This window comes from Patiria miniata, unplaced genomic scaffold (genome assembly GCF_015706575.1).
Source record: "Patiria miniata isolate m_02_andy unplaced genomic scaffold, ASM1570657v1 HiC_scaffold_29, whole genome shotgun sequence".
Lineage (NCBI taxonomy): Eukaryota > Metazoa > Echinodermata > Asteroidea > Valvatida > Asterinidae > Patiria > Patiria miniata.
The window spans coordinates 10,631,541-10,645,949 of record NW_024037068.1 but is presented as its reverse complement, the minus strand read 5'-3'; the positions used below and the strand labels follow the sequence as shown (position 1 = coordinate 10,645,949).

The window sequence follows — 14,409 nt, the reverse complement described above, 5'->3', positions numbered from 1 at the left end:
AACATTGACTTACTCGATCTATTCTTATTTTTGATTAGTCCACCTGTCCCGTGACCATGACGACACCTTGTTTATGGTGAAAGCATGGAGCAAGGGATACCGGTTTGTTTACGGAAGTAGTGTTGGCTAAGTTTGTGTTTTGCACGCGTTTTTGGTTCACTGCAGTCAGTTTTTGCAGTAACTTTTGAGACAAAATGGCAGCGCATTTTAGTGCAAATCAGGTAGGAAACAAGTTTATGGGCTTGATTTGAACATTATGAAATTAAAAAAACAAATAAGTGCCCAGTTAACTGGGGATAAAAATGGAAGTAAATTTCGCAAGAAAAGTAGAAAATCGAGTCGACCCAAATCTTACAAATCTGATTTTTTTTTTTCATAATTTTTCTAAAAATAGGCCTACGTGATTTCTTACTTTTTGTTTCAATCTTATCGGTTATCCAACTTTTTTTTTTACTTAAAGTATAGCTGGGGCCCATAGGCTTGCACTAATTTCGCTTTCTTATTCATGGCTTTGAAGGATTTATTTTAAAGGGAAGTGCAATTAGTCACTGCAATATTAAACATTCTTACAAATTCTCTCGATGGACGACTTCCATAAAAATAGAAGCAGGTGTTTTTTTTATGTCAAACAACTCGACCGTTGAGACGGGTCCTACCGGTTGAGACAATTAACTCGACCGTTGAGACAACTCCACCCTTGAGACAACTCCACCCTTGAGACAACTCCACCCTTGAGACAACTCCACCCTTGAGACAACTCCACCCTTGAGACAACTCGACTCGGGACAACTCGACCGTTGCGACAACTCGGGACAACTTTACCATTGACACAAAAAACAAGTCGACTCTCTGGAAAAGCAACGCCGTGCCTTAGGTCAGATGTATGACAATAGGCCTAATTGCATTCAAACTGAAGCCATTTTACAAGTGGACTTTGCATTGGAGACAACAACGACTGTGGGAGCGGCGCGCGTGGTATTTTCCACGTAGCTAGAGTGCCCGTGAATGTTTGGGAATTTGCTAAAATTAAATAAACTAAAATAAACCCACCCCGTCCAGCAACACCAGCCCCATCAACCCGGCCCGATACGACCGAGCCAAGCAGGCTACCCCGAACCCGTACTCAACACCCGTGGCTGGACACAGCAACAAAATCCCCATGGCAAATTTTTTTTGTTTTGTTTCCCCATCCCGAACCCGTCCGCCAAATGCTCTCTAGACTCATTCTCTCTCAGCTTGGCAAACCCCAGCATATTGGAGCCCCGGCCGAGCCAAACCCAATTGTATCCCGTCAAGCAACCCCAACCCAATGATCAAACCCGAAAACGGCGAAAAAATCCCCGGTATGGCCAAAAAAAAAAAGTCTCCGGTTTCTGGTATGGAGCTTGCCCCAAAAGTGGTGCGGTGACGCGGCTTTTTTTTTTTTTTACCTTTTTTGGGGGGGGGGGGGGGGCTTCAAATGTCGGCTGATGACTGCAAATGGTACCCGACTAAACTTAGTGCAAATATATGGGAGTCCAGAGAGGCCACATAAATCTTATTCTCGATCATAACCCAATCTAAAAACACGTTAAAGTTGTGCAGCAGCAGGATTCTAGTCAAACCAGTGAGTTTGGCGGTTTTGAGACATCATCTTGTATTGAAAAAAAACCTTTTTCATTTTGCCGACGCGCATGGCTGCGGCGACGCGGGTGCATACCAGAAACCGGAGACTTTTTTTTTTGCCTATAGGGTCACTATTTACAAAAATTCCCTACTAAACTATCCCCCGAAAAATTGCGAGTCGACTTGTCTCAACGCAAACGGGTGACTTGTCTTTCCATTTACTGCACATACGGTCGAGTTGTCTCAACTGTCGAGTTGTCTCAACGGTCGACTTGTCTCAACTGTCGAGTTGTCTCAATGATCGAGCTGTCCTGAGTCGAGTTGTCTCAACGGTCCAGTTGTCTGACCACCGTTTGTTTACGTAGTGGCTAGCTTGAGTAACTCCAGCTGACATGCTCATTAGGTATTCACATGTGACTTCCTGATGAGCATGTCAGCTGGAGTTACTCAGCTACATAGTGGCCATCATTACGGCAGAACGCGATTTCAACTGCTATCGTCGTGGAATTGCAAAATCACCATCGTGAATCTATATGACATTTGTAACTACCTATACCACCAGAATTCTTCGGTAGCTCGAGTGGTTAAACACTCGGAGATGGGGATCCGGGTTCAAATCCGTTGCCACGCTGTAAATGTGTTTTATTAAAAACAATTATAGGCCTAATACATGTAGTTTCCTTTAATCTCATGTTTTTAATCAAATCGTTCTTTTTATTTGTAATTTACCAACATCCTAGTACTTGTATTTCGTAAACATTTGGTACTTTTGTTTTCCGATGTTTGCAAATGTTGTATTCCCTTTTACTTTTTTTAGGCAAAAATAGCAGTGTAGTATTCAAGCCTGTCATATTAAAGTCTTTTTATAAAGCCAATCACAAGTAACAGGATGAACAATGACAAAGGACTGCTTTTGTAACAGTTCATTTGAAAAGCTAGTGACTTGACTTGAGATTGAAGGACTTGTGATGGACTTGTGATGGACTTGTGATGGACTTGTGGAGGACTTGTGGAGGACTTGTGATGGACATGTGATGGACTTGTGATGGACTTGTGATGGACTTGTGATGTGATGGACTTGTGATGGACATGTGATGGACTTGTGATGGACTTGTGATGGACTTGTGATGTGATGGACTTGTGATGGACTTGTGAGGACTTGTGATGGACTTGTGACTGGACTTGTGAGGACTTGTGATGGACTTGTGATGGACCTGTGATGTGATGGACTTGTGACTGGACTTGTGAGGACTTGTGATGGACTTGTGATGGACTTGTGATGGACTTGTGAGGACTTGTGATGGACTTGTGAGGACTTGTGATGGACTTGTGATGGACTTGTGATGGACTTGTGATGGACTTGTGACGGACTTGTGACGGATTTGTGACGGACTTGTGATGGACTTGTGATGGACTTGTGAGGACTTGTGATGGACTTGTGATGGACTTGTGATGGACTTGTGATGGACTTGTGATGGACTTGTGATGGACTTGTAATGGACTTGTGATGGACTTGTGATGGACTTGTGATGGACTTGTGAAGGACTTGTGATGGACTTGTGACGGACTTGTGACGGACTTGTGATGGACCTGTGAGGACTTGTGAGGACTTGTGATGGACTTGTGAGGACTTGTGATGGACTTGTGACGGACTTGTGACGGACTTGTGACGGACTTGTGACGGACTTGTGATGGACCTGTGAGGACTTGTGAGGACTTGTGATGGACTTGTGAGGACTTGTGACGGACTTGTGACGGACTTGTGACGGACCTGTGATGGACCTGTGAGGACTTGTGATGGACTTGTGAGGACTTGTGATGGACTTGTGATGGACTTGTGATAGACTTGTGATGGACTTGCGAGGACTTGTGATGGACTTGTGATGGACTTGTGATGGACTTGTGATGGACTTGTGATGGATTTGTGATGGACTTGTGATGGACTTGTGATGGACTTGCAGGGACTCGAATACAACACTGCAAAACAGTCCGTTCCAATTTGAATGAAGCCTATAAAAAGAAACCGTAATTATTTTCACTAACATGCAGTGTACTTTCCTATTGCATTTACAGTACGAGCAAGCGTTCGACAGCAAGAGACTCCAAAATTGGCAGCTCCCACATACATATAAAGAGGTGAGACTGATGAATTGGATCTATACTTTCTTTTTCTGTCCAATCCAGGAGATCAAAGACCAGGGCCCAATTTTATGGCGCTGCTAAGCACACGATATGTCTATTTCATGGAGACCGTAAGCATAACTTGGAGACCGTAAGCATAAGCACAGCAAAAGGCACGCTTACTTCAGAGGAAAAATTTGCTCAACTTAGTGACGTACATGTAACAATAGAAATCTCCATGCACGCGGCGCCCGTTAGCACTTTCTGCTATGCTAAGCACAACTTTTCTGCTAACTGGTAAGCAGTGTCGTGAAATTGGGCCCTGGGCCCAATTTTAAGGTGCTGCTAAGCACACATTTTTTCTGCTAACATACAACAGTGCCTCCATCTATTTCACTGAGACCTTATCTCCCCTCGCCCTTTCCCCATCTATTTCACGGAGACCAGAGGGTATCGATCAGGTTGGCGTAACGACCCACACACGTTCCTCGCCTTCCACTGCTCCACTGATCGAGTCCAAGTCTTCGACTTGAGTGATACAACTATCTTTGATACAATATACTTCCAAATTTGCATGCTAATTGTTTCAACCTCTTCTTCATCCAGAGGCCGTCGCGTTATGAGGGCTTCACCCAAATCATCGCCAACGACCGGGGTCACCTCCTGGAAGGGGTGCCCAAGTCCACAGAGAACCCATGGGGGAAGTTTGTGGGCACCTGGGACATGCCCCTCAATGTTCCCGGCAACGTGACCACGTTCATGGCCCGCTCAGACCCGGCCGCCAGGACCATCGTCCGGGGACGGATGGAGCATGCGGAGTTCATGAGGCAGGCCGCTGGCTCTCCCGTCAAGCAAGCCCAAAAGGTGAGTTGATCGACTGACAAGTCAGACAGAAACAAGGGAGCAACTCTTTTAAAACATGGAAGGGTTCCATTCTGTTTTTGGTCTTGGCCTTGATGACAGAGTTGGTATTATCTTAAGTCATCGCATCAGTGCAACAAGGTTGTAACTCGATTCTGCAACAAAGTCATATCGCTTGCCAATACGCGTTTCACGTAATACGCGTTTCACGTAAATGACGTCCCACGCCATTTTAGAAGATATGACCTTGTTGCACAAACACAGTGACGTTGTCTTTAAACAAACTTTCTTTATCCTGATCGGTCAATCCGTCGTGAATACGCTCCGTGCAACAAGGTCGTATCTTGCGTATCGCGACGTCCATTGACTTTGTGTGTACATTCGGGTTATTTAAAGCGAAGTACGACCTTTTGACATTGAAACTCCCGTTTCACGTACATGACGTCCCACGCCATTTTAGGAGATACAACCTTGTTGCACGCACACAACAAAGTTGTTTTCAAGCAAAAATCCTCGATCCTGATTGGTTGATCCATGGCAACGAGAGTGTGGTATTATCCCAGGTACCACGGTCCATATCGCGCTCCGCGCATCACGCTATTCTAAGATGCGCAAACCATTCCTCTTGAATGAACACACGATAGGATAATCATCAACAAATTTGTGTACAGTGTGCGTATTCCATCTGTACTGTTTGTCAAGCTTGCTTGAAGATAAAATCATTAACTGCCCCTCGAAAGCACAATTTACGCCCCTCTCGCAACATTAAAACTGTTCCCCTCTCAAGATGGAAAATTTGCCTTTAAAAAAAAAATAGTGCTCCTCACGTGAATAAAATGGTCACCGAACTGGCCATCAATAGCAACAGTGATAAAAAAAATGGTCCCTTTGCATAGGCCTTACTAGTCTAATTCAAGGGCGAACCCAGAGAGGGCCATCTCCAGTAAAAAAATCACCTTATTTGAGAACAGTACGGCTATATTGAGACCATTTCAGGAATAGGCCTACACTGTACATTTTCTGAGTAAGGCCAAAAAAAAAAAATATTCGGTCTCTGGTCAGACCAAAGTTCTGGAATTGACGCGGCCACGCGGCTTTTTTTTTTTTGGCTTTTTTTTTTTTCTTCAAGTTTGGATTGTACAGACAAGGTGGTGTCGTGTACTATTTTGCTTTTTTGGTGTCCTCATGTACATTGGTGTCCTCCATAATTTGCCTTGGTGCTTTCGATCATTTGCCTTGGTGCAATTTCCCATTCCTTGGTGCTCTTTGGTAAAAAAAAAAAATGAGGAAATGCGGAAATAGAGGGCGCTGTTGGAGCTACCGCGGAACATTTTGGAAAAAAAAAAGATCGACGCGCATGATTAAAATCGACGCGCGCGCTGACCAGAGACCGACTTATTTTTTTTTTGGCCTAAGGGAATTAAGATTTTTAAAACTTTTAACGCAAACATTATTAAAAGTGTATTTCAAATCCAATGTTGTTAGTATTTTGTTCTGGGTAACATGTATTCCTTGCAATGTGGATGAAAATAGTTTCACAATTTTCTCCTCTTTCACACCGACGAAAGCCTTTTTTTCTGAGCAAGTGCACCTATTTGGTGATCCCCCCCCCCCCCCCCCCCCCCCGGTTTGAAAAGCGTTCTGCCGCCGCTGACAGAGAACACGTGAATTCAGCCAGTGTCGTCAGCGTATTTATCTTCTTTGTTTCTCCTGCTTTCTCCAGGCACCAAGTCCCAGGAAGGCCTCTCCCAGTCCACCCAAGACCCCTCCTCCTTCTAAATCACCCCAAGACAGACCCCATAGACCATCGCCGGCAGAAAACGTGGAAAATGCCTCCGCTTCTCCAAGACCGGCATCGAAATCGCCGCAACCAGAGGCAAATTAACACATTTCTTTTGTATAAATCCACCTGACCAAGTCCAGAAATTGTTTTTTTAACCGTCGTAAACAGAAGTGTGAATAAGGAGGAAGGAAATTTTGGACAGAATGTTGCATGCGGACGCCACTTTTTTCATCATATAATATCATCTCAGTGAAGGTCAGTCATTGCAAAATTGTTGAAAAGACACATGAATCTGGGACTGAGAAACTTTTCCAATTTTGTTAGGAAATACTTTGAAAAAATGCGCTCAATTCACACGATTCACAATGCAGTGCGCCAACAAGAGTTTGCCATGGAGAGTCCATTTTACAAGTTTACAGTCGACAAAACACAGCCCAGTTAAATAAGGGTCATTAGACAACTTGAGCTAATTTGTTATAGATTGAGGCATAGCGTTCTGCCGCCATACAAAAATCCCCATATGTGATGCAATCAAGCTACATGAGTCGTTTGTCGGGAACTTTCATTTGGAGATACAGGCCAAAATAGGGCCACTTCATCACATCACTTCATCATATCTCTTGACGTTTCAACTTCCATAATTTTTGAACTAAAGATGGTATCAACATGCGGTTTTCACAGCAGTAATGCTGAGATTGTGCTCTTTTCAAATCTGTACTAAAAAAAATTTGACCGGGGTCGACAAACGACTCATTTAGCTTGATCGCATCACATATTGAATAATCACAAGAAAAAAAGGGCAAATATATACTCCAATCATACACTTACGAAACTACTGACAGGACAAACTAACAATTTCAAATGTCCCTCACTGCAAAATTGTCGACCATCTCCCACAATGCACTGGGAACAATTAACTCTCTGTTGCAAACTCTTGATGTTGCACTTCATTGTGAATCGCCCAAATTCTCCATGGACTTTGCACACAACCAAAGAAGCGGCGTCTGGATACTACATTCTTTCTAAAATCTGTATAGTTATAACAACGCTGACAGCAAATGGAATTAGAATCTGTTCATGCTGTCAGTTCTGCCCACAGTCTCTGCTTGAAATGGAATAAAAACTTGTGTACAGATGACTCTCGTTGTACAAACTCTGTTAATACAAAATTCTGGTTATAACAAACATAAAGCATTGGTCCCGACTCTGCATTTATGTACACAATGAATGGGACTGATGTTCCTCTTAATACAAAATTCTGATATAACAAACAATTTGGCTACTGTAGGTCCGAACGAGTTTGTACTAACGAGACTCGACTGTACATGTACTTGCTACAAATATACAGGCCAGGTCATTCAAGGCAAAGGCTGTCCACGTTAAGTACACGGAGGATGTTTATTTGAAAAGGTTGAAATTATCTTGCCCGATAAGGAATTAATTTGGGTGTTTTTTTGTTTTGTAAAAGCCCTTTAAAATAATTACTAATGCATAATTGTTTCAAGATTCAAACCTTTTATCAATGTTTTTGAACAGGCCACCAAAAAAAAAAAAAAAAAAAAAAGTAAATAACCAAAACAACTGCCACGCAGGCATGTACTTTATGATTTGTATTTCTAGGAACTTAATTGACTCTTCGAAGTGAGTATTCAGTTTTCTCACCCATGTGTGTAGTGTCCGTGAGCTATTTTGGGTATTAAATGTATGTCAAATGCTTGATTTAAATTTTCGTGTAAATAAGAGTAGTACCAAAGTCGTTTCATTGGCTGATATTACATTGATTTTAGATGTCTCATTTGTAATAAATAGGAAGGTTTGTGCTGTACGATTCAAGACGTTGCGTATTGGATTCGCAGTAACCCGTGAGGGTGTTATAAAACGATGTCCAGTGAATAACCATTCTAACTACGACGAGAAAAATAATGTTCAAGAAGGAAAAAACAGGGAGGCAAAATAAGCCTATTCAGAGTTCCAACTGCGCATTCATAACCTGTGACAACGCGCATTGTTTGTCTCAAATGGCCTTTGACATCATCACGCCACTGACTTTACAAAAAGGCTGTTTGTGCATTGTGGGTACTGTCAAAGGGCATTTGAGACAAACAATGTGCGTTGTCACAGGTTACGAATGCGCACAGTTTGAACTCCAAAAAGGCTCATTAGAATGTGCGCAATTAACCATCATCATTTCTATTTTAATAACGCCCATTTTTCCCATGCTGCGGGGTGAGACATTGTCTTTCTTTTATAATTGTAACTCATAACTTACGATTCATTGCAGCGCTGCAAAGAGTCGCAAAGTGTCTTACGATCTCCTCTCAAAAAGTTTTTAAAACGTAAAACAAAATGGCGGATGTGATGCAATTTTTAAAAGCGACCAAGCTATCAGTGGACTGTAAAGCTACTTTGAAAACAACTTTACACGCATTGTCTCGGTATTATAATCTTGTTTAAATGTATAATCTCGTTTAAATGTAATGTTTATGGCATTTAAGTTGCTAAGAAAAGGAAACTTTATTTTTTACGCTGACCACTAGACACGCCGTAACTTGTGACGTGTGATAAGTTGCTGTCAAGGAACTTACAACGCGTTCAACACATCTGAAGTTTCGTGAAACGGATCGTACGAGGCGTCGCGAGTTTCAACGTGTTTAACACACGTCGTACCTCGGGTATAAGAAATCGGGTAGCAGTTCCACGCAGTCCGATTTCTGACGTCCACATTGGCGAGGTTTGACTGTCTGAGGTCTTCTGCCAGTGTCTCATCCCAGGTCTTCCGTGGCCTGCCTCGTGGTCTCGGACCGACTATTTCAATGCTTAATGAAACAAAACAGTAGAACAATCATTTCGGAATATAAAGACAGCACGTTTCACAGGTTCCATTATTTATTGCAACAGTGCAAAAACGGAGAAACCAATTCATTGAAACAAAACTGTTAGAAATGACAAGGGCCAAATGTCATGGCGCTACTACGCACATAATTTTTCTTTGCTAACAGAGCCTATGTCTATTTCATGGAGACTGTAAGCAGTAAGCACAGCAAATGGCAGGCTTACTCAAGAGGAAAATGTTGCTTGAATCAGTGACGTAACGTTAGCACATCCACGCCATGTAATAGTGCTTAAAGTTACCACACTTTTCTGCTGTAGTAAGCTCCACTTTTCTGCTGTTATAAGCAGCCATGAAATTGATCCTGGGCGTTCGTCAAATGCTACACCTGAGCAGGTGTTTATCAAATTCTACACCTGTACAGGTGTTTAACAAATTCTACACCTGTACAGGTGTTCATCTAATTCTATACCTGTACAGGTGTTCTCCGAATTCTACACCTGTACAGGTGTTCATCAAATTCTACACATGTACAGGTGTTTATCGAATTCTACACCTGTGCAGGTGTTTATCAAATTCTACACCTACATGTATGCAGGCATTCATTAAATGCTACACCTGTACAGGTGTTTGGCAAATTCTACACCTGTACAGATGTTTGGCAAATTCTACACCTGTACAGATGTTTGGCAAATTCTACACCTGTGCAGGTGTTTATCAATGCCCTAGGCATGCTGACTTTTGTTCCCTCTAATTAATGCACTACATCAGAACAAGCAGGGTTTGCCTCGCCATGTTGGTTTTCATCACAAAACCCTAGAAAAAGGGCTCAGTTGTATATAGTCTCTATAAATGAATGAACTCCATTTTCATCAACAAGAAAAATACAGCCTATATTCTTGGCCAACAGCTTGTTTTCCTCTGAAACAGAGGGTCCGTTATTCATCCAGAAAAAAAAACCCATCAGGTTAGAAGTCTGTTGCAACTCGGACATGAGGCTGGATTTCTTGATGGTCTCCCATGTCCTCCCTGCGTAGTGAAACCTGCAAATGTCAGAAAATAACGGTCTTTCAATATCAAAGAGACAGAACACCATTCGGAGTACAGGTTGAGCTCACAGAGTCCAGGTGCAGATCCAGGGGGAACCCCTCCCCCCCCCCCCCTTGCAAAAAATTCCTGGATCCGACCCTGGTGTCTGTTCACTTTTCAAGAAAGTCTTGGTTTCCTTACAAAATAATTAAGATAAAAATGAAATAAATGCAGAATCTCTACACTCAGACAAACAGGTTTTTTTTTATTTGTAGTGTGAGGACTTTAAAGGGAATGTACATCATTGGCTTTAGCTGTAATTTTCAGAAACGAACTATTTGAGGGGTTAGTATAACAGATCAAATATTGGTACACTGACATGTTTGAAGTTTTGTGTTCGAAAATGCTGGAAAAACCAAGAAAAACACAAATGGTGGAGTAATCTGCTTCCCTGACTCCACTAAAGATAAAATGGATCAATTTATAGATGCCGGAAAATTGTGAGGTTAAGGGAACCAGTCTAGCTGGCCTGCACCCGTTCATGAACATGTAACCAATAGCAAACAAATTTGGACTGAAAAAAAATGGTGAATTTGGAGCAGTAGTTGAAAAATAGTTAGGTTTTTCCAACGGTGGTCAGCCGACCACCGTTGGAAATTTATACAAAAATACCATTTTCTTCAAAACGACTTCACACCAGGTGCCATAATTTTACAGGATGCTTTAAAGACTGTCATTTACCAGCATCCTAGTAAGGCATTTCGTAAAAACTTGGTAGTTTATTTTTCGATGTTTGCAAATGTTGTGTTTTCCTTTTAAAGAGGTTGTGGAATGCTCGAAGACATTTCCGTCATTTTTCGGGTATATGTAGCCTAAGGTGTGATGAAATAAAAACCACTATTGTTTCTGTCATGAAATGAGTACAAAAGGTACTTTTGAGAGCTGTTTTTCAGGTCCAGTTTCGACCCAAACGTGCAACTGTGTAAAAGTCGTCGTTGCGGGCAGCAAACAAAACACAGTAAATCGTGACGTAATAAACAGGACTCCCGATGCACAGTAGCATACACGAGTCCTGTTTATTACGTCACGATTTACTGTGTTTTGTTTGCTGCCCGCAACGACGATTTTACACGGTTGCACGTTCGGGTTGAAACTAGACCTGAAAAACAGCTCTCAAAAGTACCTTTTGTACTTATTTCATGACAGAAACAATAGTCGTTTTTATTTCATCACACCTTAGGCTACATATACCCGAAAAATGACGGAAATGTCTTCGAGCATTCCACAACCTCTTTAACATTTGCCTGTCCACTACAACAAATGCGATCAAAAGTTCAACTCAATTGAGGATCAGTCACTTTTAATCTGGCAAACATTGATTCATTTTGGAGATTTTATATATTTTAGGGGGAGTGTGTGGCCTAGTGGTTAGGATTCGTGACTCATGATCAGAGGGTCCCGGGTTCGAATCCAGCCGCTGGCCATATATTGTGTCCTTGGGCAAGGCACTTCACCCCCACTTGCCCCTCTCCACCCAGGAGTATAAATGGGTACCGGCATTAGCTGGGGAGTAATCCTGCGATGGACTGGCATCCCATTCAGGGGGAATAGAAATATTCTCAGTCGTTTCATGCCAAGGAAACCGGAGATAAACACCGGCCTGATGAGCCACATTGGCTCGGGACAGACTTTTAAAAAAATATATATATATTTGAAACAATCTATAACACCGAAAAGTAATATAAGCTGTAAAAAAAATTGAGGGAATAAATAATGTGCCTGGCTAATTTTATGCAGCCGTTTCAGAGGCCTGGACGCTGTAAATGGCCCGAGCTGAAGGTGAAAGACATTGTTAGTGACCAGTTCTAAAAGTACTTGTATAATACTGGCCAAGCACATATATTTATTCCCATTCATAAAAACCTTTGAGTCACAAAGTAAAAAGTCAAATACAAATTTCTAAGGATTTTGTTCAACAAGTTTTTTTACTTCATGTTTTTTTGAAACACCCCTCTTGCTATGTTATGGTATTTGCCTCTTGCCAGTAGTCGTAAACATCTCCTTATATGGATATCGGCACGCCTGTGGAACAAACTGTGCGATGTCGGCTGGTGCAAGTGTAAATTTAGGACTCCTGAAATACGGACTCATTGGTATAGTATTGCCCAAGTTTAACCAATAAAAGGGTATTAAAAAGGGACCAGATTTCATAGGAGTCCAAATTTCATGTGACACCGGAACAGGCTCTCGACCAATAGAATGGGTAAACTGTCTTTTAGTTATTTATGAATGAAAGTTAAAATGCTGCAACACCCCCTCTGCTTAAAAGCCAGAAGCAGAACAAAAGCCGTTGATGGGAGCATCTGCTACAAGTCCATTAAACTAGTGACCGATCTTCAAGATGAAGGAATATTTGAAGGGCAATAAATTGTCACCATCAAAAAATTTGTTGACAAAAAAAACTGACCAGTTCTTTTCAGTTAGCGGAGAGGTGTGAGTGAGGAACTACTGGCAGCACCGTAGATCTGGTTCCGGAAAGACTTGACGAGGAGGTCCACACTGGGATGGCCTTGATATGAGACCGGTAACAGACTCAGCAAGCTTGACTGATCTGATGAAGTGAAAAGAAAAAGATTCATACAGCATTGCAACATGTTTACATTAAAAACCCTTAATTGTCATTCACTGTCGGTCATCAAAAAGAACCGCATTGGTGCGCAGATTACTTGGATAAGATGCACAGATTATAACATTTCTTGGGCGGTTGCCAGGGACCGCCCCGTGCACCAAAAGGTTAAAAAAAAAAAAAAAAAAACATTAAGGGTATTTAAACAACATTTGCAAACGTCAAAAAACAAACCTACCAAATTTTATTAAATCTTGATGAAGTGAATAATAATCTCAAGCACCATGTGAAATCTTAACACCTGGTGTGATGTCATTTCAAGAAAAGTGGAATTTTTGTATCAATTTCCAACGATGGTCGGCTGACCATCGTTAGGAAAAAAACAGCAAACACAAATGCTATATATTACCTGTAAGTAGAGAAAAACAGATTATCTGTACATAAGAACCATAACAAGTAGATCTGGCAGACTCTAAAGAAAACGACTTAAGACACACGTGAGACAACAGGAAGAAAATCCTGAAGATCACCAAGCTTACCATCAGTGGATGAATTGCAGGAGAGAGTGAATGATTTTCTGTTTTTCTCTTTTTTTTTAAATTTTTAACGGAAGCTTACCATCAGTGGATGAATTGCAGGAGAGAATGGATGATTTTGTATTTTCTATTTTTTTATATTTTAATGGAAGCTTACCATCAGTGGATGAATTGCAGGAGAGAGTGAATGATTTACTGTTTTTCTCTTTTTTTTCATTTTTAATGGAAGCTTACCATCAGTGGATGAATTGCAGTAGAGAGTGGATGATTTTCTATTTTCAATTTTTTTTATTTTAATGGAAGCTTACCATCAGTGGATAAATTGCAGAAGAGAGTGGATGATTTTCTATTTTATTTCATTTTTAATGGAAGCTTACTATCAGTGGATAAATTGCAGAAGAGAGTGGATGATTTTCTACTTTCTATATTTTTTTAAGTTTAATGGAAGCTTTCTATCAGTGGATGAATTGCAGAAGAGAGTGGATGATTTTCTATTTTCTATTTTTTGAATTTTAATGGAAACTTACCATCAGAGCATGAATGCTCAGAGGCCGCGCGTGTCCAGATGTGGCAGAACAAACAAGTTGACATCAAGCGGCAGGTTTTTTAGGATTCAAACCAGGCATCAGTTTGGTGTGGGACAAAGATGCTGTACCTGTGTAAATGCAAGGACATAAGCCATAAGCCCCAGCCGCTTCGCACGAGGGCAACAATTAACAGGTCTCCCAACAAGTTCATCACAAGTCAGCCATATAAACTGAAAGCAATTGAGGTAAAGTGTTCTACTTGTGAGTAGAATTGAAAGCAATGAAATAATCAAGTTTACACCAGTCTGCTCGGGTGACGTCATCATGGGTCATGTGACATTTCATGGAACATGTTAGTACACATAAACACGCAAAAGAAATCATAATGCGGAAAATCCTATATATGCTCTATTTATGAAACAGAAGATCTAGTTTTCTTTTCTTTTTTAAGTTTCTTTTCTTCTTTTCATATGCTAAAAAAGAACTTTGTC

At 41.3% G+C, this 14,409-nt stretch overlaps 1 protein-coding gene and 1 long non-coding RNA gene across 2 annotated transcripts; one reads left to right on the top strand and one right to left on the bottom strand.

Moving 5' to 3' along the window:
* Nucleotides 1-67: 67 nt before the first annotated feature.
* LOC119735743 (protein Flattop homolog) lies at nucleotides 68-6,681 on the top strand. Its single transcript, XM_038209660.1, has 4 exons — nucleotides 68-221; nucleotides 3,679-3,741; nucleotides 4,333-4,590; nucleotides 6,311-6,681. Exons 1-4 carry the CDS (start codon nucleotides 195-197, stop codon nucleotides 6,470-6,472), a joined length of 510 nt encoding a protein of 169 aa, XP_038065588.1. The 5' UTR covers nucleotides 68-194; the 3' UTR covers nucleotides 6,473-6,681.
* Nucleotides 6,682-9,813: 3,132 nt separating this feature from the next.
* Nucleotides 9,814-14,102, bottom strand: LOC119736144. The gene is made up of 3 exons (XR_005272282.1): nucleotides 13,919-14,102; nucleotides 12,697-12,840; nucleotides 9,814-10,243 (listed from the first exon to the last, which is right to left on the bottom strand). It is a non-coding gene; the product is annotated as an uncharacterized LOC119736144 (long non-coding RNA).
* Between the last annotated feature and the right edge of the window lie 307 nt (nucleotides 14,103-14,409).